This window comes from Mustela nigripes, chromosome 17 (assembly GCF_022355385.1).
Source record: "Mustela nigripes isolate SB6536 chromosome 17, MUSNIG.SB6536, whole genome shotgun sequence".
In the NCBI taxonomy this organism is placed as follows: Eukaryota; Metazoa; Chordata; class Mammalia; order Carnivora; family Mustelidae; genus Mustela; species Mustela nigripes.
In genome coordinates, this window is record NC_081573.1 from 43208618 (window position 1) to 43232701 (window position 24084).

General features: G+C 41.3%; 1 protein-coding gene across 3 annotated transcripts in view; it reads left to right on the top strand.

Annotated features, from left to right (window-relative positions):
* The window catches only part of UTP4 (UTP4 small subunit processome component), a 36374-nt gene that overhangs the window by 10604 nt on the left and 1686 nt on the right, over positions 1-24084 (top strand). For all 3 annotated transcript variants that reach the window (XM_059382417.1, XM_059382419.1, XM_059382418.1), the window contains 11 exons: positions 1519-1730; positions 9527-9698; positions 9797-9888; positions 11320-11416; positions 12155-12219; positions 14213-14335; positions 14720-14876; positions 17805-17911; positions 18942-19037; positions 22090-22275; positions 23963-24073. In XM_059382417.1, the coding sequence (XP_059238400.1) occupies positions 1519-1730; positions 9527-9698; positions 9797-9888; positions 11320-11416; positions 12155-12219; positions 14213-14335; positions 14720-14876; positions 17805-17911; positions 18942-19037; positions 22090-22275; positions 23963-24073 (1418 nt within the window). The remainder of the gene's footprint in view (positions 1-1518; positions 1731-9526; positions 9699-9796; positions 9889-11319; positions 11417-12154; positions 12220-14212; positions 14336-14719; positions 14877-17804; positions 17912-18941; positions 19038-22089; positions 22276-23962; positions 24074-24084) is intronic.

Genomic DNA, 24084 nt, shown 5'->3' on the forward strand with positions numbered 1-24084 from the left:
TTTTTTTCTTTTTTTTTTAAGCAATTGCTGTACTCATTGTGGGGCTTGAACTCAAAACCTTCAGGATGGAGATCAAGAGTCACATGTTCCACCGACTCAGCACGCTAGGCATCCACTTGTCTTTATCTGTAAATCCTGTTAACTGAGCTTTTCAGTTCTGCCATTTTCAGAGTTCTTGTTTGTTTCCTGAGGGTTCTTTTTTCTAGCATTCTTTGTTTCATTGTATACGGACTTTTCTTTCTGAGGTTATTCAGGATATTTGTCAGGTATTCTTCACTCTGGCTGTTTTCTCCCTGGTATTTATTTTTTTCTGGTAGTCTCCGTGGCCTCTGCCTTTCATATTCAGGCTTTGCTCACGTGTCTCTGAGCACCTTCCTTTCCACATGAGTAGAGCTGATTGCTCATGGGCTTCACTGAAGGATGATTTGGCTGGAGTCTTATTTTGGGGAACCTCCAAAGACATTGGCTTTTTTGATCTTTTTTCTTGGGCTGGTCATATTTCCCAAAAATGTCCTGGTGATAGTAAGCTTGGTCATCAGCATTCTGAGAAGAAAACTGGTGTTCTCAATGTTCAGTTAATAAATTTTCACTTTATTTATTTTCCATATAGTAATCCCACTCTCAGTTGTGCCTGATCTCTCTCTTCGGAGAATGAATCTCCATTCTTACTTGAGGTGAAGTTTGGGAGTTGCCTGACTTTTCAGTTAGCAGATAGTTACCTGAAAGATCTATAAGTGGTGTTTTTTTTTTTTTTCAAGAGTTTGTTTATTTATTTTAGAGAGAGAGCACGAGAGGGGAGAGGGTCAGAGGGACAAACAGACTCCCTGCTGAGCAGGGAGCCCGATGGGGACTCGATCCCAGGACTCGAGGATCATGACCTGAGCTGAAGACAGTCAATTAATCACCTGAGCCGAAGACCGTCAATTAACCACCTGAGCCACCCAGGCGCCCCAGATCTATAAGTTTCTTAAACATAGTTTCAACCAATTTCTCTTTTTAGTTCTATTTTCACTTCTTTTTCCAGTTTTGGGGGTCACCACAGTTCCTGAGTCTTTTGAGGATTTCATGGTATAGATCAAGTGGCTTCTTGGTCTTACCACTCTGACTTGAGACTTAGTTTCAGGGCTCTGGTATGTCAGTTACTACTGTTTCCTTTTTCATTCCCAACATTTTGTCAAATGTTGTCTTCTCTCCCCTTTTTTCTGGGGTTTTAGAAAAGAGCCAAGTGTAATACACATTGCTTTTAGGCAGTTTTAAGTGAAGTCCCAAATGTCTCCTTTCAGTTGCACCTCTTCCCCCTGCCAGTCTCAGTCTCCAACCACCCCTCTCCCTTCTCCCCCACAGTCTTTAGGTAACCATTTTTGTGTTCCCAGACTGAGTTCACCATAACTACTATTTAGTAGTTGTTTAAATAGCACTGGTCTGTGCTCAGGCAGCTAACTTAATAGATGCCTACCATAGGTGGATTTTGCAGACAAAAGAAGTGCTATTCAAATTTGGGCTTTTCTTATTTTTCAGGGAGCGCTGTTCATAAGATGCTGGTGGATAGGCAGTATATGGGTGTGTCTAAGCGGAAGTGTATCATATGGGGCGTGGCCTTCTTGTCTGATGGAACTGTCATAAGTGTGGACTCTGCTGGGAAGGTGCAGTTCTGGGACTCAGCTACTGGGACGCTTGTGAAGAACCATCTCATTGCAAATGCTGATGTGCAGTCCATTGCGGTATCTGATGTGAGTATGGTCCCTGTTTGGAGCCGTTCCTCTACAGCCTGGGGGATGAACAGAGAGGGCCACATCAGTGATGTGGCATGATGTTCCCTAATCCTCAGTGTTTTATGGAGGAAGATGAGTTCAGAAAAATGCATCTGAAACCCACATAATTTCTTTGAACCCTCTTATTCTCCTAACAACTAGCTAGAGGATATCCTCTAGAATATTAGTTAGCAGAGAAGTTTTCTTCAGATACTCCCCCACCCCCAGTAAATCCAGTCTGATTTAGATAGGCCATAAGTACCCTAGAAGAATTTTGAGAAGTGCTATTTTTCACTCTTTATGTAACTCTTCTGCTTCCTATCTTAGGAAATTAGGAAATAATTTTATAGTAATTTTGAAAAAAATAAATTTCTCCTTTTTTAATATGACTTTAGCAGACTTGTGTTGAAAAAGTGTGCCTCTTCCATTTTGGTAACATGAATTCTTAGAAACCTTGGGGTATTTCAGCACTGGGGCATGGAAAGTGACTGAGATTTGCCGACTAGATCCTTTATTCTTAGTCATCTTAGTTTGAGACTTGTTTGCTCTCTTAAGTGTGGACATGCAATCTAGTGTAGAGATCAATCATGCTTGCTTTTCTTGCTTATAAGTTGTTTCTGTCCCACTTAACAGGTTTTCCATGAGAACAGTTTGATGGGTATTAAAGTCTTGTGAAACATTTAGATGTCCCATGTAACTATAATGAAGAATAAGTTGAAATAAGTAGGAGAAATTTTCCATTTTTTTTAAAGATGTTATTTATTTATTAGCACGGACTGGGGAGGGACAGAGGGGGAGGGAGAGAGGAAGAAGCAGACTCCCCACTGAGTGCAAGGCCCGATACAAGACCAGTTCCAGGACCCCAAGGTCATGACCTGAGCCAAAGTCAGTAGCTTAACCAACTTAGCCACGTAGACACCCCAAGAAATTTTCCTTTTAATATAGAGTTTTTAAAAAGAGAGGCGGGTGCCTGAGTGGATTAGTTGGTTAAGTGTCTGCCTTTGTTCAGGTCATGATCTCAGGGTTCTGGGATCAAGCCCTGCATTGGGCTCCCTGCTCAACTGGGACCTGCTTCTCTCTCCCTCTGCCTGCCACGCCCCCTGCTTGTTCTCTCTCTCTCTCTCTCAAATAAATAAAATCTTTAAAAAAAAAAAAAGGAAGAGGCAGATTTTGTAGTGTTTGCAGCATTTGTAGATACTTACATGTTTAATAGTTTCTGTATATTGTAGTTTTGGTAGTATATGTATTTACAGTATCTGAAAAGATTAAAAATGCTAATGGTAATTTTTAGAGAGGAAAGTTGTAGGGAGCAGGCAGAGGGCAGGCTTAATTTGTGCTCTGTGCTATTTTATACTGTCTGGTCTTTCTTTACCATGTGCTTGTAATTACGATATTGTATTGCATCTTAGATACAAATGATTGTAGGACATGCCATAGTTTTGTTATCATGGGAAAGAAGAAACCATACCAATTAAACTATGACAGTGCTTTTTTAAAATGTATAAGTTATATTTTATCAGTATGTAATACAAACTATTATAGTATAAATTGGAAGTACGTTTTTTATTTTATTTTATTTTATTTTTTAAAGATTTTATTTATTGGGATGCCTGGGTAGCTCAGTCATTTAAGCATCTGCCTTGCGCTCAGGTCATGATCCCAGGGTCCTGGGATTGAGCCCTGCATTGGGTTCCCTGCTCAAAGGGGAGCCTGCTTCTCCCTCTACCTCTGCTTCCCATTTGTGCTCTGTCTCTGACAAATAAGTAAATAAGATCTTAAAAAAACAAAAGATTTATTTATTTGAGACAGAGTGAGAGCATGAGAGAGAGACAGAGAGCATGAGCTGGGGGAAGGGCAGAGGAAGAGGGAGAAGCAGACTCCTCACTGAACAGGGAGCCCAGCTTGAGGCTCAGTCCCAGGACCCTGGGATCATGACATGAACCGAAGGCAGACTTAACCGACTGAGCCACTCAGGCGCCTCTACAATGTTTTTTTGTTTTTGTTTTTGTTTTTTAAGATTTTATTTATTTGACAGAGAGGGAACACAGGCAGAGGGAGTGGGAGAAGGAGAAGCAGGCTTTCCCACCAAGCAGGGATCCTGATGCAGGGCTCAATCCCAGGACCCTGGGATCATGACCAGAGCTGAAGGCAAACGCTTAACAACTTAGCCACCCAGGTGCCCCTACAATGTTTTTGTTTTTGTTTGTTTTTCATTTTTTAATTTATTTGAGAGAGAGAACACGAGAGGGGAGAAGGTAAGAGGTAGAAGTGGGGAGAGCCGGGTGCCCGATGGGGGACTCGATGCTGGAACCCTGGGATCATGACCTGATCCAAAGGCAGTGGTCTGACTGACTGAGCCACCCAAGTGCCCCTATAATTTTTTTTTTAAAGTATAGTATTTATATTTTATTTATTAAAGAGGTCCTTGAGACTTAAGCATAAATTTGTTATATCACCTCTGTGCATATATAACAAGGAAGTTATAAGTGACATAAAGTGAGTAAGGTATTCCTAAAACTTTTTCACATGCACAAGTGGACTCTGATTCACTTTTTTTTCTTAAAGATTTTATTTTTGTTTATTTGACAAATAGAGATCACAAGTAGGCAAAGAGGCAGGCAGAGAGAGAGGAGGAACCAGGTCCCCTGCTGAGCAGAGAGCCTGATGCAGGGCTCGATCCCAGGACCCTGGGATCATGACCTTAGCCGAAGACAGGCTTTAACCCACTGAGCCACCCAGGTGCCCCTGATTCACTTTTTAACTTGGTCATCAGGGTCCGTGTTTCCCACACATGCCTCCCAGCCAGCCATGCTGCTCCACTATAGTCCCAAGATTTTTTTTGACAACCATTCTGCAAGTTGTGTTTTTATTTTGTTTTGAATAAAACAAATTTGTTTATTTGTTTTATAAAATTTGTTTTTATTTTAGTTTTCTAAATGTGTGCCACACCCAGCAGGGGCTGAGGTGACGACCCTGAAATCAAGAGTTGCATGCTATACTGACTGAGCCAGCCAGGTGCCCCCCATTCTGCAAATGTTGATGTTTGATCTTTATCTGAACATGTCCCTCATACGCAGGTTGACAGCTATAAGATATCCTCATTTCAGAGATGTTTAAATGTGAGCAGATATGTTCCCGAGAATCAGGGAACTATGTGATGTTTGTTTGTTTGTTTAAGGGAAAAAAATGGAATTGTACAAATTCCAGCCTTCAAAATGCTTATCACACTCTCCAGACTAAGGCAGACTTGGGTTTGAATCCCAGCTGTAGCACTTAAAAAGCTACTCGTCTTCTTTGGGTAGGCTCTTTATTTCTAAGCCTCATTTTCTTTTGTGAAAACGGGACCAGTAATACATTCTTCTGGAGCTTGAGGAGGATTAAATAGGCAGTGCATGTAAAAGTGCTAGGTGCAGTATCTGGCACAGTGAGTGTGTTATTGGCATTATTTCACATCTCTTTTGTTTCTCCACTATACTCTCTTGCCAGAACAGCTGATTATTTTTAGATATCTTTTTAATGGATTTTAATTGACTGAAGAGTGAATGGTGGCAAGTATCCAGTCCTTTGATCTTCTTAGATGTCTGTCATCCTTATCAAGTAGGCGAGTACTGATTCCTGCAGGGAGTTGTAGTGAACATTTGCTTTCATTAGAGGTCAGTCTTCAGATTGTTTTTCTGTGTGAAACAGTTGCTCTGTAATTGAATTAGGACACTTTCCCCTCTCTCTTTCCAGGTCAGCTTTCCCCTTGCTTTATTCCCTCTGCACCCTAAGAGAGCCGTTTTCTTTCATTTCCTTTTCAGTTCTTTTATGATTCCACCTCAGGAAAAGATGATGTGGAGTGAGTGAGTGTTGTCTTCTTTTTTTTAAGATTTTATTTATTTATTTGACAGACAGAGACACAGTGAACGAGGGAACACAAGCAGGGGGAGTGGGAGAGGGAGAAGCAGGCTTCCTGCCGAGCAGAGAGCCTGATGCAGGGCTCGATCCCAGGATCCTGGGATTACGACCTGAGCCGAAGGTAGATGCTTAACGACTGAGCCACCCAGGTGTCCCTTAGTGTTGTCTTCTTAGTCCCCCTCTCTTGGTGGGATTTTGTGCAAACTGTCCTCCCCTTTTGTGGTAAATGAACTGTTTATTTTTTTATTCATTTTCAAAGATTTTATTTATTTATTTATTTGCCAGAGAGAGCGAGCAAGGGTACAATCAGGGAAAGCGTCAGGAAGAGGGAGAAGCAGGCTCCCTGATGAGCAAGGAGCCCAGTGTGGTACTCCATTGCAGGACCCTGGGATCATGACATGAGCTGAAGGCAGACACTTAACTAACTCAGCCACCCAGGCATCCCACAAATGAGCTGTTTAGTTGGAGATGGGGTACAGTCTGTGAATTCATAAGCTGCTCAACATCTCCACTTTTCCTTGGGATAATGATTTTCAAATAGTATTCCTTTTTTTTTTTTAGATTTTATTTATTTGACAGAGATTGCAGGTAGGTAGAGAAGCAGGCAGAGAGAGAGAGAGGAGGAAGCAGGCTCCCTGCTGAGCAGTGGCACTGAGCCTGATGTAGGGCTCGATCCCAGGACCCTGGGATCATGACCTGAGCTGAAGGCAGAGGCTTTAACCCACTGAGCCACCCAGGCGCACTTTAAATAGTATTCTTAGAGATGAGGGAGAGACTGGTCTGGTATAACTAATATTGTATCCTTTCTTCTCAACATCATATGCCTGCAAGTTACCTCAAAGAGAACTGGTACAGGTTGAGGTGGTGTGGTATACCCAGAGCAAATGCTTTTGAAGTTTCAGTTTCCTTACCTGTGTAAAGAGCTATTAAATGATGATTGGGGGGGTGGGGACAAGATAAGGTCATGACTCATACAAACATGAAATGGAAATGTCAGAGATTTTCTGTAACTCATTAACTAATGAGGAAACCACTAAGATGTTATAGGTAGTTCAAAGGACAGTTTAACAAACGCAGTTCTATAAGGTCATCAGGAATGCTGAAATGAATTGACTTAACAAATTCTTGCTGAACTCATGTCCATAGGGCATTAGTGGCTGCATTCCACCAGCCAAAATTCTTTCGCATCACTCTCATTACTGCAGTTTACAGAGTTGTAAAATAGCTCTGACATAGTCACAGGGCTCACAGGACAAGAATACCAGTATTTTCTATGCCATTTCAAAGTCATTCAGTTTCTCCTGATAGGGCAAACGATACTTAACCTTGCAGATTACTCATATATAATTCTTAGCCCAGTTAGTATGTAGTTGGTGGCATTTACATGTTCATGCATGTTTGGACATCTCATGTCTCTTAACTGGCTGATCTAATCTTAATACTCTTTGACTGTTAATCTGCTCCTGATCCAGGTTCCTGGCTTTTCTCACTTCCTTATCCAACATCCATCTTGTTTTTTTTTTCCCCCTTGCTCAAAGTTATATGAGCCCCCAGAGTGAAAATGAGGATGGTTTTGAGACTACAAAGGAATATTTTTTTAAATTGTAGACATAGGAAGGGGTGCCTAGGTGGCTCAGTGGGTTAAAGCTTCATGGTCTCAGGGTCCTGGGATTGAGCCCTGCATTGGGCTCTCTTCTCAGCAGGAAGCCTGCTCTCTCCTCTCTCCTCCTCCTCCGCCTGCCTCTCTGCCTACTTGGGACTTCTCTCTTTCTCTGTCAAATAAATAAATAAATTTTAAAAATTGCAGACATGCCAAGACCATTTACTTGTATATAAAAGATTTATTTATTTATTTGAAAGAGAACGTGAACCGGGGTGTGCAGAGGGAGAGAATCCTCAAGCAGGCTGCCCGCTGAGCGCAGAGCCCACTGTGTGGCTCAGTCCTGGGGTCCTGAGATCGTGACCTGAGCTGAAGTCGAGAGTAGGACACTCAACTGACTGAGCCACCCAGGTGTCCTAGATACATCGAGACCTTTTAAAACTAAGAGAAGTCACAGTGCTCAACATACTTGTAAGAGAGCCTTAAACTGAGGACCAAGGAACTTGGGTCTTTGTGTGATACTGACCAGGCCACTTCCCTTCTCAGCCTGCTTTCTCTTCATCCTAAAGAAAAAGGATTTCAGGGTTTGAAAATTTGAAAATTTCAGCATTTGAATTTCAGTTCTGCATTTTTTTCCTCCCACATTCCCAGTAGTTTACTGGGGGTTTTGTTTGTTGTTGTTGGAGCCCAAGAGGCTTGAACTCATAACCCTGAGATCAAGACCTGAGATCAAGATTAGGAGTTGGGGGCTTAACTGACTGAGCCACATAGGCGCCCTGACTTTACTTTAAAAAAATAAAAAAAACAGGGGTGCCTGGGTGGCTCAGTGGGTTAAAGCCTCTGCCTTCAGCTCAGGTCATGATCTCAGGGTCCTGGGATCGAGTCCCGCATCGGGCTCTCTGCTCAGCAGGGAGCCTGCTTACCTCTCTCTCTCTCTCTGCCTGCCTCTCCATCTACTTGTGATTTCTCTCTGTCAAATAAATAAGTCAAATCTAAAAAACAAACAAAAAAACAAAACAGGGGTGCCTGGGTGGCTCAGTGGGTTAAAGCCTCTGCCTTCAGCTCAGGTCATGATCTCATGGTCCTGGGAGTGAGCCCCGCATTGGACTCTCTGCTCTGCAGGGAGCCTGCTTCCTCCTCTCTCTGCCTGCCTCTCTGCCTACTTGTGATCTCTGTCAAATAAATAAATAAATAAAATCTTTTTTAAATAAATAAATAAGCAAGCCCCAAAAAACCAAACTTTTTCTATTGTGGTAAAATGTACGTAACATAAAATTTCCCATTTTACCTTTTTTTGTTTAAGGAATTATTTTATTTTTGAGAGAGGGAGAGTATGCGTGCACGCATGTGTGTGTGTGGAGGGGCAGACGAATAGGGAGAAGGAAGAAGCAGACTCAGAGCTGAGCATAGAGCCCTCATGATCCTGAGATCATGTCCTAAGCCAGAATCAAGAGTTGGTTGCTTAATCAGCTGAGCCACTCAGGCACCCCCATTTTAACCTTTTTAAAGTACATTTTGGTGACATTAAGTACATTCACAGTGTTGTGCAATCATCACCACTTTCTCATCACACGGAAACTCTGCTGGTTAAACGATTAACACCTTATTTCTCTCAGTCCCTTGTAACCTTTATTCTACTCTCTGTCCCTATGAATTTGCTCTTCTAGGTACTCCATATAAGTGGAATCATGTAATAATGGTCCTTTTGTGTCTGGGTTATTTTACTTAGCATAATATTTTCAAATTTTATTCACATTATACAATTACCAGAATTTCATCCCTTTTTAAGGCTGAATAATATTTCATTATTTATATATATATACTGCATTGTACTTATTCATTTATCTATTGATGTACATTTGGATTTCCATCTTTTGGTTTTTGTGACTAATGCGGCTGTGAACACTGGTGTACTCATTTCTGAGTCCCTGTTTTCCAAATCTTTTGAGGATAATTCCTGTTACTATTAATTTAAATTTATTCCTAGGCGATCTTTTTTGTTGCTCTTCTGATGGGGTCTAATTTGTGTATTTGAAAGCACTATAAGAGTTTGAGGTACATATTGTTGATTTTGTCAGTAGGGGGCACATTATTACCTATGTGAGCTTTCTCCTCCCATGGAATTGTCAGCTTTGGAGGAAAAAGACCCTATAACTTACTTTTCAGTTCTGGGCACAAGTTTTTCCTTAGGCTGTGCAGACAGAAAACCTCAGGGAATATTTTTCATACTGGGCCCTGTTTTGCTTAAATGTACCTCCCTAATGATTTAATTTCTCAGCAAGAAGACAGTTTCGTGGTGGGCACAGCCGAGGGGACAGTATTCCATTTTCAGCTGGTCTCTGTGACTTCCAACAGCAGTGAGAAGCAGTGGGTGCGGACAAAGCCATTCCAGCATCATACACATGACGTTCGAGCCGTGGCCCACAGCCCGACAGCATTGATATCTGGAGGTAGGTGGCACTCTGCTAGGCTGCTGCTTTACCTGTCCATGCAGGACTTTTTCTAATTCCGATACCTTCTCTCCCCACCCCTGCCCCTCCTGCCCTAGGCACTGACACCCATTTAGTCATTCGTCCTCTCATGGAAAAAGTGGAGGTTAAGAATTATGATGCTGCTCTCCGAAAAATCACTTTTCCCCATGTAAGTATCACCCCGTAGCCCCCACTGTCCCTCTGTCCTGTAAGACAGTGTATAGCTCACACTTCCTGGGCAAATCTATAGGACTTGTGTTGTTGCCTACTTTCTTCATTCTTCCTTCTGTTTTTGAGGTAAGGCTCTCACAAAGACCTGTACAGGCACCAAGAGATTTACAGTAGCACTCCTGTCTCTTGTTCTGGAGAAATCATTCACTTTTCCAGATAATTGTGGCTTATGGGGAGTTCATTTGTTTTTAAGACTGGATTATATTATTTTGGGTGGGGCTAGGAAAATCCAGGCTTCCAGTGTTCCTTCCTAGGTAAAAGGACATCTTCCCAAGCTAGAAACTTCTCACTGCTACCTGCTTCTACATTCCATTCAACCAGTAAACCTTACTGAGTGTCTCCTCATTGTCTTGTGAATTTAGTCATTTCTCTTTGTCTCCACTGCCATTATCCTAGTTTGAATCAGTGTCTTCTCATCTGGATTCACTTATTAAATAATCTCCTTTTGGGGCACTTGGGTGGCTCAGTCAGTTAAGCATCTGCCTTCAGCTCAGGTAGTGATCCCAGGGTCCTGGGATCGAGCCCCACTTCGGCCTCCCTGCTCAGCAGAGAGCCTGCTTCTCCTTTTCCCTCTGCTTGCTGCGCGGCTACTTGTACTCTCTGTTTCTGTGCCAAATAAATAAAAACCTTTAAAAAAAATAATCTCCTTTTATTTACATTTGTGTCATTCCAGCCTAGTCTCCATTGATCCACTTAAAAAACAGCTTTGCTCATCATTCCATGCTTAAAAGCCTTTGCTAGTCCCTTTTGCCTTCATGATTAAGACCTAATTCATCAGCATGGCCTATGAAACCTGTCTTGGTCTGGCCCTGGTCCTTCAGCATCTTCTGTTACTAAATCCTGTCAAACCCTTGCTGCATCTCATCTCTACCCCCTCCCAGTTCAGTGTGTGGAAAGACTCTTTGTATTCCCTCTAATGCTTTCTTATTAACTTGTAACAGTTGTACATGCTTTCACTCTGCTTGGAACATCCTGCCTTACCTTTTTTGCCTGACTAGTTTTTTACTAATGTGCCTAATCAAGGCTCCTGTCTTTACCCCCACGATGTTAGATTAGATATCTTTTTTACTTTTTTCCATTACATACTGTGCTTAGCCCTGTTAAAATTCTTAACACATGTAGTGCAGTTGCCTGTTGAATTCTTTGTCAGTCCTTTTAGACTACCAAGTTTGAGGACAGTAGCTATCTTTTTATTTATCATTATGTCCTTAGATCCTAGGACAGTGCTGGCATATGGTAGTACTTAGGACATTTTAATAAAGTACATGGATTTCAACAGTAAAAACTGTGCTGGGATGTTTGTACTATATTGCACTGAGGCGATAGGATACCTTGGCTTATTTATCACTTTTCAATTTTTTTATTACAGCGACGTCTCATTTCCTGTTCAAAGAAGAGGCAGCTTCTCCTTTTCCAGTTCACTCATCACTTGGAACTTTGGCGACTGGGATCTACAGTTGCAACAGGTACAATGGGGGAGAAAGTCTTTTCCAATAAGAAAACTGGAGAGAGAAACAAAAAATTAGAATTGTAGGTGAAAATCTGATTGTAGAAAAATGGAAGTAGATTTTTCTGTGTCTTCAGAGCAGAGTTTTTCAGTGTTAGAATCATTAGCAGGATCTTATGTTAAAAGTTGATTCTGTTAAGGTGCAGTGCGAGGTGTAGTGGAGGTAAGAGTTGTAGAATCAGTTTATCCTGCCTTGCCTGGGATCAAAACAGGCTGTTGAAAGTGAGAAGATTTCATGTTGGGTAGTGACAGCCCTGCATAGAAGAGGTCACATGGATCTTACTGGGGTGATGGCCTAGTGGCCTTTTGTACAGCCTGTTCAGGAAATGTTTGGGCTCTGTTGTTTTATAGTAGACGAGAGGTTTTTGCTTTGGGCTTCAACATGAGCAAATGAAGTTGAAATCGAGGTCCCACAAACTTGTACCTTCCTGCATGCCTGGCTATAGGTTGTAGCTTCGAAGAATTAGTGTACACTGTGGGCCATAGCCAAGGCACCCAAATAGGAGCTCAAAAAGTGCTCAGTGCTTTCTGCGTCATATGAACCCAGGAAACTATGGGTTTACTAAGTCAGGCATTTTTTCTGATTTCCCAGGGGTAAAGATTCCATTCTACTCAGGAATGACTTTTTAGTAAAAAGAAAACTGTACAAATAATCTTTCTTTGAGAAGGAAAACCTCAGGGAAATTTCTTGTTCCAGGAAAGAATGGGGATACCCTTCCACTTTCTAGAAATGCAGATCATTTGCTGCACCTCAAGACAAAGGTAAGGAAGTGTAACTGTGTATTCAGGCTCTGAAGTCCAGAACATTTCTCTTATTCTGCATTTTGAGGGTTACTTGGTTGATATTATAAACTGTAAAATCTTAAATGATTTGAAAGAAGTACTGTGTGAACAGGACTGGGTTTCCGAAGTTAGGCATTCAGAATTTATTGGATGAGTGAATACAGGAAGTTGTGTTATTTCTTTTGGCATTAATATGTAAATATTTGTATAGTTTGTAAAATTAAAATGGTACAGGCAGCTCAGTCCGTTGATTTCGGCTTGGGTCATGATGTTAGGGTTGTGAGATCAGGGCTCCATGTCAAGTTTTGTGGTGAATGTGAAGCCTGCTTAAGATTCTTTCTCTGTATGGACATTGGGGAGGGTATGTGCTATGGTGAGTGCTGTAAAGTGTGTAAACCTGGTGATTCACAGACCTGTACCCCTGGGGATAAAAATATATGTTTATAAAAAATAAAAAATTAATTAAAAGAAAAAGATTCTCTCACTTCCCTCCTGCTCTGCACCTCCTGCATGCACTCTCTAGAAAAAAAATTTTAAATAATTTCAAAAATGGTATAAAACTATGCAGTGAAAAAGGAGCCACCTCCTTGTGCCAAATCCCAGTCCCACTCTTCATAGATAATCACTGCCAATAGTTTCTTGTATACCCTTCCAGAAAAAATTTTCCACCCGTGTATATATGGTTATATCCTTTATTTCTACAGTGATGAAAATTAATATGCAAACTGCTCTATAACTTCCTTTTAATTGTCTTTTTCTTTTTTTAAAGACGTTATTTATTTATTTGAGTGAGAGCAGGAGCAGAGGAAGGTGCAGAGGGGGAGGGAGAAACAGACTCGTGGCTGAGCAGAGAGACTGATGTGGGACTCCATCCCAGGACCCTGGGAACACGACCTAAGCCAAAGGGAGATGCTTAACTGACTATGCCACTCCGGTGCCCCATTTTATTTATTTTTCCAGGTTTTTACCCTTTTTAGTAATTTCTGCACCCACTCTGAGGCTTGACCTCACAACCTTGAGGTCAGGAGTCATGTGCTCTTCTGCCTGAGCCAACCAGACGCTCCTAAATGTCTTTATTTTAATTACACAAATATTTGTGAATACAGTCTTACTGGAAAGAATTCAAACAATATTTATAGTTTATGTTCCTGACCTCCTCTTTAATTTTAGTCTGCTCTCCTAGAATAATTATTGTTAATCGATCCACTATATCTCCTTCCAGATCTTTTTCTGCGTGACAGAGAGTGTGTGTGTGTGTCTGTACGTAGGTACATATATTTAGATATTTTGTGAGTTTTTTAAATTACATAAATGTTACATTAAACTTTTCCTTGGTTTTGCAGATTTTTTTTTGTTTACTGTTTCTTAGAGATAGGTAAGGCAGGTGTCATAGACAAAACAAACAAACAAAACCCAGAAAATGAGTTTTCCAAGTCACGTGCCCTGCAAAACTTTACCACATTAAGTGCTTTTCTTCTCAGGTTTCTAAAGTTAGGCTTTAGAATGAAGCTATCTTTAAAATACATGAAGGGGGGCGCCTGGGTGGCTCAGTGGGTTAAGCCTCTACCTTTGGCTCGGGTCATGATCTCAGGGTCCTGGGGTCAAGTCCCACATCGGGCTCTCTGCTCAGCGGGGAGCCTGCTTCCTCCTCTCTCTCTCTGCCTGCCTCTCTGCCTACTTGTGATCTCTCTCTGTCAAATAAATAAATAAAATCTTAAAAAAAAAAAATACACGAAGGGCTGAGATAAGTTCATAGTATTCATAGACCTTTGTTCTTGGTTTTGGAAATCAAGCCACACCATTTAGGTGCTGTACTTCTGAAATAATTGTAGTGATAGCATATGAGTGTCGGGATTATGTGTAGCTATTTGTGATTATGTCCACAGTGGCAGTAGCTTGAGGATTCATGTTATAGTGAACCTTATCATGTGAAGTTTTCCTGGTTATTCATCCTGATACCTAACATTCCCAGGGTCCTGAGAACATTATTTGCAGCTGTATCTCTCCTTGTGGAAGTTGGATAGCCTATTCTACAACTTCTCGGTTTTTTCTTTATCGGTTGAATTATGAACATGACAACATAAGTCTCCAAAGGGTAAGTGATAACCCAGTGTCTGGTTGAACATTAAGAAATTTCACAAGTATGTGATTTTTGTGTGAAGTGGAAGATACTGGGTATGACTCTTTGCTCAGTGAAAAACTACTTGGAGGCAGCTGTTATAAAACAGTCTTTTATTTCCATTTTGAATTAATTATATTTTTGGAGGTGTAGGGAAGTGCCAGAAAGTGGCAGTAAAGAGATGAAGTGGGGGGCAGGGATAGATACGTTACAGTAGCACATCATTGTTCTAGGCCCTTGGTCAGTTGACTTCCTTAGATACAGGAAGCATTACTGCCTCATAAGCCTGGCTATGGTTATTTTTGATGGGTTCTAGGTGTCACTTTTCTCACTGGTTTTTTATTACCTGTTTACCCCAAGGTTTCCAAAATGCCAGCGTTCCTTCGCTCTGCCCTTCAGATTTTGTTTTCTGAAGATTCAACAAAACTCTTTGTGGCATCAAATCAAGGGTCTCTACATGTCATTCGGCTCTTGGAAGGAAGCTTCAAGCACCTGCATACTTTCCAGCCTCAGTCAGGTGGGAACTTGGTAACTGGCCAATGGAGAGAGTTGTCAGACTCTGATGTATCTTTTTTTTTTCCTTTTAAACCTCATTCATTGTTGGATTTCCCTAATGCTCTTCTCCACCCTGCAAATACTCACATGTTTGTAATTTAAAGTAGGAGGAGATATCTGGCAAGTGAAAACGCTTGATGAGATCTGAAATGTTCTTTACACCTACTCTTTTCTCACTGGGTTTTTGATTCCTTATTTGGGGCCAGAAGTTTCATCACCCTTCTCAGAGTTTTGTTAGCAGGGCAAGGAGAAAGTTAAAATCATCTGTAATCCTGGCACCCAGAAATAATTACCATTAATATTTTTGTGTACTTCTGATACATGTTTGTAAATAGGTATTTCTATTTTTTTTTTTTAAAGATTTTATTTATTTATTTACTTGACAGACAGAGATCACAAGTAGGCAGAGAGAGAGAGAGAGGAGGAAGCAGGCTCCCTACAGAGCAGAGAGCCCGATGCGGGGCTCGATCCCAGGGTCCTGGGATCATGACCTGAGCCGAAGGCAGAGGCTTTAACCCACTGAGCCACCTAGGCGCCCCTGTAAATAGGTATTTCTTTGAACATGTTAATTTTCCTGTTGGTTGTTTTTATTTTTTTTTAAGATTTTATTATTTGCACAAGCAGGAGGAGTGGCAGACAGAGGATGAGGGAGAAGCAGGTTTCATGCTGAACAAGCAGCCCAATGCAGGGCTCCATCCCAGGACCCTGGGACCATGACCTGAGCCTAAAGGAGATGCTTAACCCACTGAGCCACCCAGGCGCCCCTTATTATTATTATTATTATTATTATTATTATTATTATCATCATCATTATCATTATTATTTTAAGATTGTATTTATTTATTTGACAGAGATCACAAGTAGGCAGGCAGAGAGAGAGGAAGAAGCAGGCTCCCTGGTGGTGGTTTTTTTGTTTTTGTTTTTTAGATTTATTTATTTATTTACAAGAGACAGCCAGAGTACAAGGAGGGAGAGGGACAGACTGACTCCGGGCTGAATACGGAGCCAGATACAGCTGGCTCTGAGATCTTGACCCGAGCAGAAAGATGCTTATTCTGCTTGAGCCACCCAGGCACGCCCACCCCCTCACACCCGCCCAACCACACCACAGCCCTGGTTGTTTTTATTAAAGTTGAACTTATACACGCAGTTGCATTACTTACAAAGTTCATGATTGAATTTCTCAACATTATTTGAGAGCATGAGTATGCATGAGTAAGTAACTGTGTATAGCTGTTGCTGAGTTCATGATTGAGAACTTGGTACCCAGTACTTCCCATGGGCCTTTTTGCTCTTCCCTTGGCCTGGATTGTACACTGTCATTTAGACTCCATCAGCCTAGAAATTCAGCTCTTTCAACTTAAACTCTCAGGGTTCTGAGCTGCTCCAGAAGCATATATGAAAAGAAACCCACAGGTAAAGAGTTAGATAAAATAAGTGACAGTGTGTATTGATTATCTGTATATTTTATTAAAAAAATGTAGACTCTGTATTTTGCATTTAGCACCCTTTAAACTTAGGCTTTGCATTATAGATACCACTTTATTTGTTCTTCTTTTCTCATCTCTTGTCGTCTTATAGTCAGGCTGGTTTCTTCACAGCCCCCAAACCTGTGTATTCCAGTTCTTTTCACTTAGCTCATGTTGTTCTCTATCCTTTTCTGCTCACCTCACCCATCCTTCAGCACCTGTCATATGTCTTCTTATAAAGAAAGCCTTTTCATTGTGTGCAACACTTATTTTGGCATGTAGCCTTGCTGTTTCATTTTTAACCACATGAGTCTTCATTTTGCCAGATAGATTTAAGATCCCTTGATGACGGAGGCACCTTGGTTGGTCAGTTGTTAAGTGTCTGCCTTCAACTCAGGTCATGATCCCAGGCCTGGGATCGAGCCCCACATTGGGCTCCCTGCTCAGTGGGAAGCCTGCTTCTCTCTCTCCCACTACCCCTGCTTGTGTTCCCTTTCTCACTATCTCTGTGTCTCTCTCTCTTTGTCAAATAAATAAATGAATTAAAAAAAAAAATCCCTTGTTGACAAAGATGGCCCACATGTACAGCAGCTACCCAGTAAATTAAGTATGTGCTTCAGGCCTGTTAAACTTGCTGTTTGTTTAACTTTGATTAAAAACCATTTGGTAGGGGCTTTTGGGTGGCTCAGTGGGTTAAGCCTCTGTCTTCGGCTCAGGTCATGATCTCAGGATCCTGGGATTGAGCCCCACATCGGGGTCTGCACCATGGGGAGCCTGCTCTGCCTCTCTGCCTACTTGTGATCTGTGTCTGTCAAATAAATAAATAAAATTTTTAAATATAAAATCATATATATATATATGTTACATATATAGAAAATAAGATTTAAAAAATAAATAATAAAAATCATTTGTAGGGGACACCTGGGTGATACAGTTATTTGAGTGTCTGACCCTTGTTTTTGGTTCAAGATCGTGGTCTTAGGGTTGTGGAATTGAGCCCCGTGTCAGGCTCCATGGTCAGCGCAGAGTCTGCTTAAGACTGCTTTCTCCCTTTCACCACCCCCCAACCCTGACTCTGCACTTTAGCTTGTATTCTCTCAAATAAATAAATCTTAAACAAGCAAAAAGCATTTGATAGGAAAAGGAGTTTGAAACAACTAAAATACAGACTTAGGTAGCTGCTACCTTGATTCTCCATTCCTATAGTAGTCAGGCTTGAGCAAGTGATGCCTTCAGGCTTATCTCTAGCTCCTCTGTACATGAAGGATGGCTAATGAATGTAGAAATGAATAGTGAACTTACATCTATAACTTGCTTGCAGAACTTTCAGATTATCTAGTTGTGATTGCTGGCTTTTGCAATCAGGCCAAGGCTGGCTGTGGACACTGAATGCAGAGACTTAACTTATTCTCTCTGCGCAGGGACGGTGGAGTCCATGTGTCTTTTGGCTGTCAGTCCTGATGGGAATTGGCTAGCTTCATCAGGTACCAGTGCTGGAGTCCATGTGTACAACATAAAACATCTAAAGGTGAGCATAGGTTTAAGTAGTAGGAAACAGGAGCAAGTTAACCCTTCAGTTACAAGACTCAAGGCAGATTGGTATGACCTGGAAAATTACTGAGGTGGTTTTGTTGTTGTTGTTGTTGTTTTTCAAACTAAGAATATTTCCCGTTTTATTTGTCGGGAGCCCCAAAACTGTAATCTACAACATTAAAATCAGTCAGTGAGAACTGTGAAAGTATCCTTCTATGGAAATGTGAAATTAAGGATTTATGAGTGATGACCTCACATCCAGGTTATTTCTGTATTGTGGGGAGGAAAATTCTAATTTACCCAGATGAATAGTTGCAGATAGTAACAATTTCCTTTAAACGTTTGCCTTGTAATCTCAAGGTATTTTTAAATTAAACAGAGGTTTGACAGAGGAATAGGCAAATATTTTTCACTAATTAGTAATGATCTTGTTCTTCACACACTGGATTACTAATGATCTTTACAAATTTTCATCTTCATTATGAAAACCATACAAGTACCCAAAACTTGAAATAAGCATCAAGCATTTATAGAACAACACCAAACTGCAACATTTAATGCATTTGCTTATTAACTGCATAACTTAATCTTTATGACATTGTGGCAGAAGCATGCACTGCTCTTTGAGCCTTGCCTGGCATTTAAGAGTGTCCCTGTGTAGTGGTGCACATGTCTTGGAACTATATATAAATGTCCATGACTAAGCATTAGTTTCTTTTAAACTGTAGAGCTGTCGATTCCTTGATTAATGACATATTTATGAGCAATTCATACAGATGTAGAGATAGTAGCACAAGCTTTACTCTGAACTTTTCTGCAAATGCTGTCAGTTTTGTAAGCAGTTAAAAATGTTTTTCTTTTTAATTAAAGTTTATTGTTTGGGGGTACTACCTGATGTTTTTAGGAACTTCCACAGAACTCTTTGAGTTCTAAGGAACGCTACTTAAAAACAACAGACCTAGACCATCCAGTCTTTCCTGAGGGAAGGTATAGAGTTGTCTTTTGTGTCTGTTATTTGTTCCCAGCTTCACTGCACAGTACCTTCCTATAATTTCCCTGTGACTGCTTTGGCCATCGCTCCCAATACCAACAACCTTGTCATTGCTCATTCTGACCAGCAGGTAAGAGAGTCCAGTGCTTTCTAATTCCTTTTTTTAGGATAGTAACTAAGAAGCTAAGATAATGACAGTTTTAGAGGAGCTTTTTTTTTTTTAAATAAACATATGATGTATTATTAGCCGCAGGGATACAGGTTTGTGAATCACCAGGTTTACACACTTCACAGCACTCACCATATCACATACCCTTACCAGTGTCCATAACCCCACCACCCTCTTCCTATTCCCCTCCCCCCGGTAACCCTCAGTTTGTTTTGTGAGATTAAGAGTCACTTATGCCTTGTCTCCCTCCCAATCCCATCTTGTTTCATTGATTCTTCTCCTACCCACTTAAGCCCCCATGTTGCATCACCACTTCCTCATATCAGAGAGATCATATGATAGTTGTCTTTCTCTGATTGACTTATTTCGCTAAGCATAATACCCTCTGGTTCCATCCAGGTCATCACATATGGCAAGATTTCATTTCTTTTGATGGCTGCATAGTATTCCTGTGTGTGTGTGTGTGTGCGTGTGCGTGCGCGTGTGCACTTGCGCACATCTTCTTTATCCATTCATCTGTTGATGGACATCTAGGTTCTTTCCATAGTTTGGCTATTGTGGACACTGCTGCTATAAACATTCAGGTGCTCGTGCCCCTTTGGATCACTACCTTTGTATCTTTAGGGTAAATACCCAGTAGTGCAATTGCTGGGTCATAAGGTACCTCTATTTTCAACTTTTTGAGTAGCTTCCATGTTGTTTTCCAGAGTGGCTGCACAGCTTGCATTCCCACCAACCGTGTAGGAGGGTTCTCCTTTCTCGGCATCCTCGCCAGCATCTGTCATTTCCTGACTTGTTAATTTTAGCCATTCTGACTGGCGTGAGGTGGTATCTTACTGTGGTTTTGATTTGTATTTCCCTGATGCCGAGTGATATGGAGCACTTCTTCATGTGTCTGTTGGCCATCTGGATGTCTATGCAGAAATGTCTGTTCATGTCCTCTGCCCATTTCATGATTGGATTATTTGTTCTTTGGGTGTTGAGTTTGATAAGCTCTTTATAGATTTTGGATACTAGCCCTTTATCTGATAGGTTGTTTGCAAATATCTCCTCCCATTCTGTCAGTTGTCTTTTGGTTTTGTTAAGTGTTTCCTTTGCTGTGCAAAAGCTTTTGATCTTGATGAAGTCTGAATAGTTCATTTTTGCCCTTGCTTCTCTTGCCTTTGGCGATGTTACCTAGGAAGAAGTTGCTGTGGCTGAGGTCTGAAGAGGTTGCTGCCTGTGTTTGGAGGAGCTTTTGTTTGAAAATATTGGATGATATACAGATAGTTTTCTCCTGTGTGAAGTAAAGATTGCATGTATAGCCTGAGTACATTATAGGGCAGTAATAGCCTTTGGCTTGATGGACACAATGAAATAATGAAGCTCTGAGATTATAGAGTAAGGAGATAGTGGAAGGAGGAGGAATTCTGAAGTACTCATTTTACTGATTGTTTTTTGACTAGAGAGATGACATGGACCAGGTGTTAGACTGGCTATGGGATGGAATAAGATCTTGAGGTTGGAAGTGACTAAAAGATTATGTAATTTGCCTTCACTTTTGCAGATAAGGAAATTAGTCCCTAGTGAAATCTGTTACCTGTTAGAGAGGTAACGGTTATCAAAATGAGTAGCATAGCCTAGTGCTTTTTTCCATACCAAGTTGCAAGAAGATCTTTAAAATATCTGAGTTACAGATATTGTGAAATGGTACATGTTGTGTGAAATGATAAATACTTATATATCCTCATATGTAAAATCTGCATAATACCTTCCTCACTGAGCTGTCGAAAAGATTGTGATCTGAGAAGCACATTTAAGTAGATTGATTGCTGGGCAAATAATGCTTGCTGCTTTGATAAGCAGTTTTAACCCTCACATGTGCCGACCTATAAATGTTATATCCAGAAAATGAAATTTCTCATTTTGGTTTGCTGGTTATGTGTTCTTGACCAGAAACTGGAAGATTAGTGAAGCTCCAGCCTTGTCTTTGCCACACATAATGTCCATCTGATGCCTTTTGTTGGCCCTTAGGTGCCTCAGTCATGACATCTGGTGGGAAATTTTTTTGTACCTGTTACATTAGCAAAGATCTGTAGAGTTGATAATATTCAATGCTGTGAAAATATAGGAAAACACCACTTGGTACCCTGCACAAATTCGTATGACCCCTTTAGAGGACACTTGAGATACGTTAAAAAAGATTAAATCCACATGCTCTTTGAATCAAAAGTTCCAATTTTAAGAGTTCCTCCTGGGGTGCCTGGGTGGCACAGTTGGTTAAATGTCTGATCTTGGGGTTGTGGGATTGAACCCTGTGTTGGACTCTGTGCTTAGTGTGGAATCTTCTTGGGGTTCTCTTTCCCAGTGCCCTTCCTGCTCGTGTGTGCGCGCATGTGTTCCCTCTTTCTTCCTGCCAACTCTAAAATAATAAGTAAATCTTTAAGAAGGAAAAAAACAAAGTTCTTCCTGTAGATGTATGCTTTGAGTGGTACAGAAAGACAGAGATAATGATTGCAGCATTGTATGTAGCAGTAAAAGATTGGAAATAACTTGTGTCCGTTAAACAGGCTAGATAAGTAAATCATGGTACATCCAAAATGTGAATGGATTATTATGTGTTCTTTAAGGGGACAGGAGTGATATATAGCTACAGTTATTGATACTGACATGGGTCAGTCTCCATGATAAAATGCTAAGTTAAAAATGAAACTTGCAGAATAGCTTGTATTATATTCAGATCGAAAAGATGTAAGACATAGACTGCTCTTGTCTTGGGGAAGAGAGATGTCAAGACGACAGGGTGACTTCATAAACCTTTTGTGTTAATTTCATTGTTTACATTCTGTAATTTACCTTGAAATTTTTTTACTTAAAAGAAAAAGTAGAAAGCATAAGGCTGAATATGATACAGTCAGAGTTTGTACAGATATTTTCTGATTAGGGGTGAGAGTTTTTCTGGGTACAAGCCTGCATTTCTTCCAGTTTTTCTGGGTACCAGCCTACATTTCTTGTGTATCATACCCTTCTTCAGGTATTTGAGTACAGTATCCCAGACAAACAGTATACAGAGTGGAGCCGGACCATCCAGAAGCAGGGGTTTCATTACCTCTGGCTCCAGAGGGATACTCCCATCACACACATCAGTTTTCATCCCAAGAGACCAATGCACATCCTTCTTCATGATGCCTACATGTTCTGCATCATCGACAAGTCATTGGTAAGTTCCTCACTACTACCACCTGCGCTCACACTGACTTTTCTGTACTTAGGAATTTTCAAGTTCTAAATCAACATGTACAAAGAGTTAAGAGAAAAGAGAATCAGAATAAAACTTCCTGACCAATTATCTGGAGGAGAGGAACTTTTGTTTTGCCAGTTTCCTCATTTTCATTCCCAGGCCCCTGAGGCTCCCAGGGTATGGGCAGACCTTTGTGTCCTGGTTTTTGCTGATTTGATTATCTCTCTGCTTTGCCTGTGAACACATAAACTTGAGTAGGAAAGGTAACACTCATGGGGAATACCATCAATTTGGCTGAATTATTTTCACCTTTGCACCTTGGGGTGACTGAATAACACGGGTTTATTAAAGGGGACACAGGCTGAGGTTTTGACCACTTTGCCCCTCGCCTGAAAATGCTGAAACAGTATCTGTAAGCCTGAAGAGTTGGCCTTAATGGCTTGAAAAAAGTCCAGCCTGGGGTGCCTGGGTGACTCAGTCAGTTAAGTGTCTGCTTTTGGCTCAGCAGGGAGTCTACTTCTGTTTCCCCTCCCACGCCCTAGCTCCTGCTCTGTTGCTTTCTCTCAAATAAATAAATAAAATCTTAGAAAAAGAAAAGAAAAGGTACCTGGGTGGCTTAGTCAGTTAAGCGTCCGCCTTAAGGCTTGGGTCATGGTCTTGGGGTCCGGGGATCGAGCCCCGTATCGGGCTCTGCACTCGAGGGGAAGCCTGCTTCTCCCTCTCTCTCTGCCTGCCTCTCTGCCTACTTGTGATCTCTCTCTCTCCCTCTCTCTGTCAAATAAATAAATAAAATCTTTAAAAAACAAGAAAAAAAGTTCAAACAGGAAAATTCCATTATTTGTGGCTATGATTTAGGTGGAATGTGAGCATTTTTTTCAGTTCTAGATTCTAGCCTCTGCCAGCTGCTGTTTTGATTTACCCAGATTTACATGTCTTCTCTGGGCAGGTACTTTGTTTCTTAGGAGCAGTATTTGTTGTGGCCATGCCTGTAATGTGCTTGGGCTTAGATTGCAACCAACACACAATGTTTTGGTCTTTCTGTAAAGGTGGGGGTGGAAGGAACCAAGGGGAGAGCAGCAGATGGCTCTCAAAGTGGTGTGCATGATGTGTCACTGGAACTTATCTCGCAGGCCCTGTGTCCTCTGGGCGTGGGAATCAGAGCTGGCTGACAAGTGCCTTCTGCAAGATGAGTGAGACAGGAAGGGCCCCTCCCACTTGCTTGCCGCTCTGTAACTCAGCCCAGGGCCGTCCATATTTTTTTGTTAAGCATTGGAGATAAGTCCATCACTTCCGCATGCTGGGCAGAGCTATTTCCCAAGGAAGTCAGAGATGAAATATCACTTGCTTGGCCAGAGGCCATCTCTCGAGGTGTCAGTGAGATCAGTGGGGGTGGTTTCAGTTTTTGCCTGGGGAGAACTTTAGTCACTTGGCCTGTCTGTGATCTGGTTGGGGAATAGTCTAGAAAGCAGAGCCTGCATGGGCTAAGCTCCTGCATATGCCAGACGGTATAGCTGGAAAAGTGGCCATGGCTCTCTTCCTGAAGTAGGGAGAGTCATGTCTAATGTGATGGTTGAAAGGTGGTATTTGCTTGAAAAATCAGTAGTCCTTTGTTCTGGAGAAGCCCAATAAAAATAACGATTTAAACAGTATGTCTTTGTCTTTTTAGCCTCTTCCAAATGACAAAACCTTACTCTACAATCCACTTCCTCCCACGAAGGAATCAGATGTTATCAGGAGGCGTACCGCCCATGCCTTTAAAATTTCTAAGATATATAAGGTAAAACATTT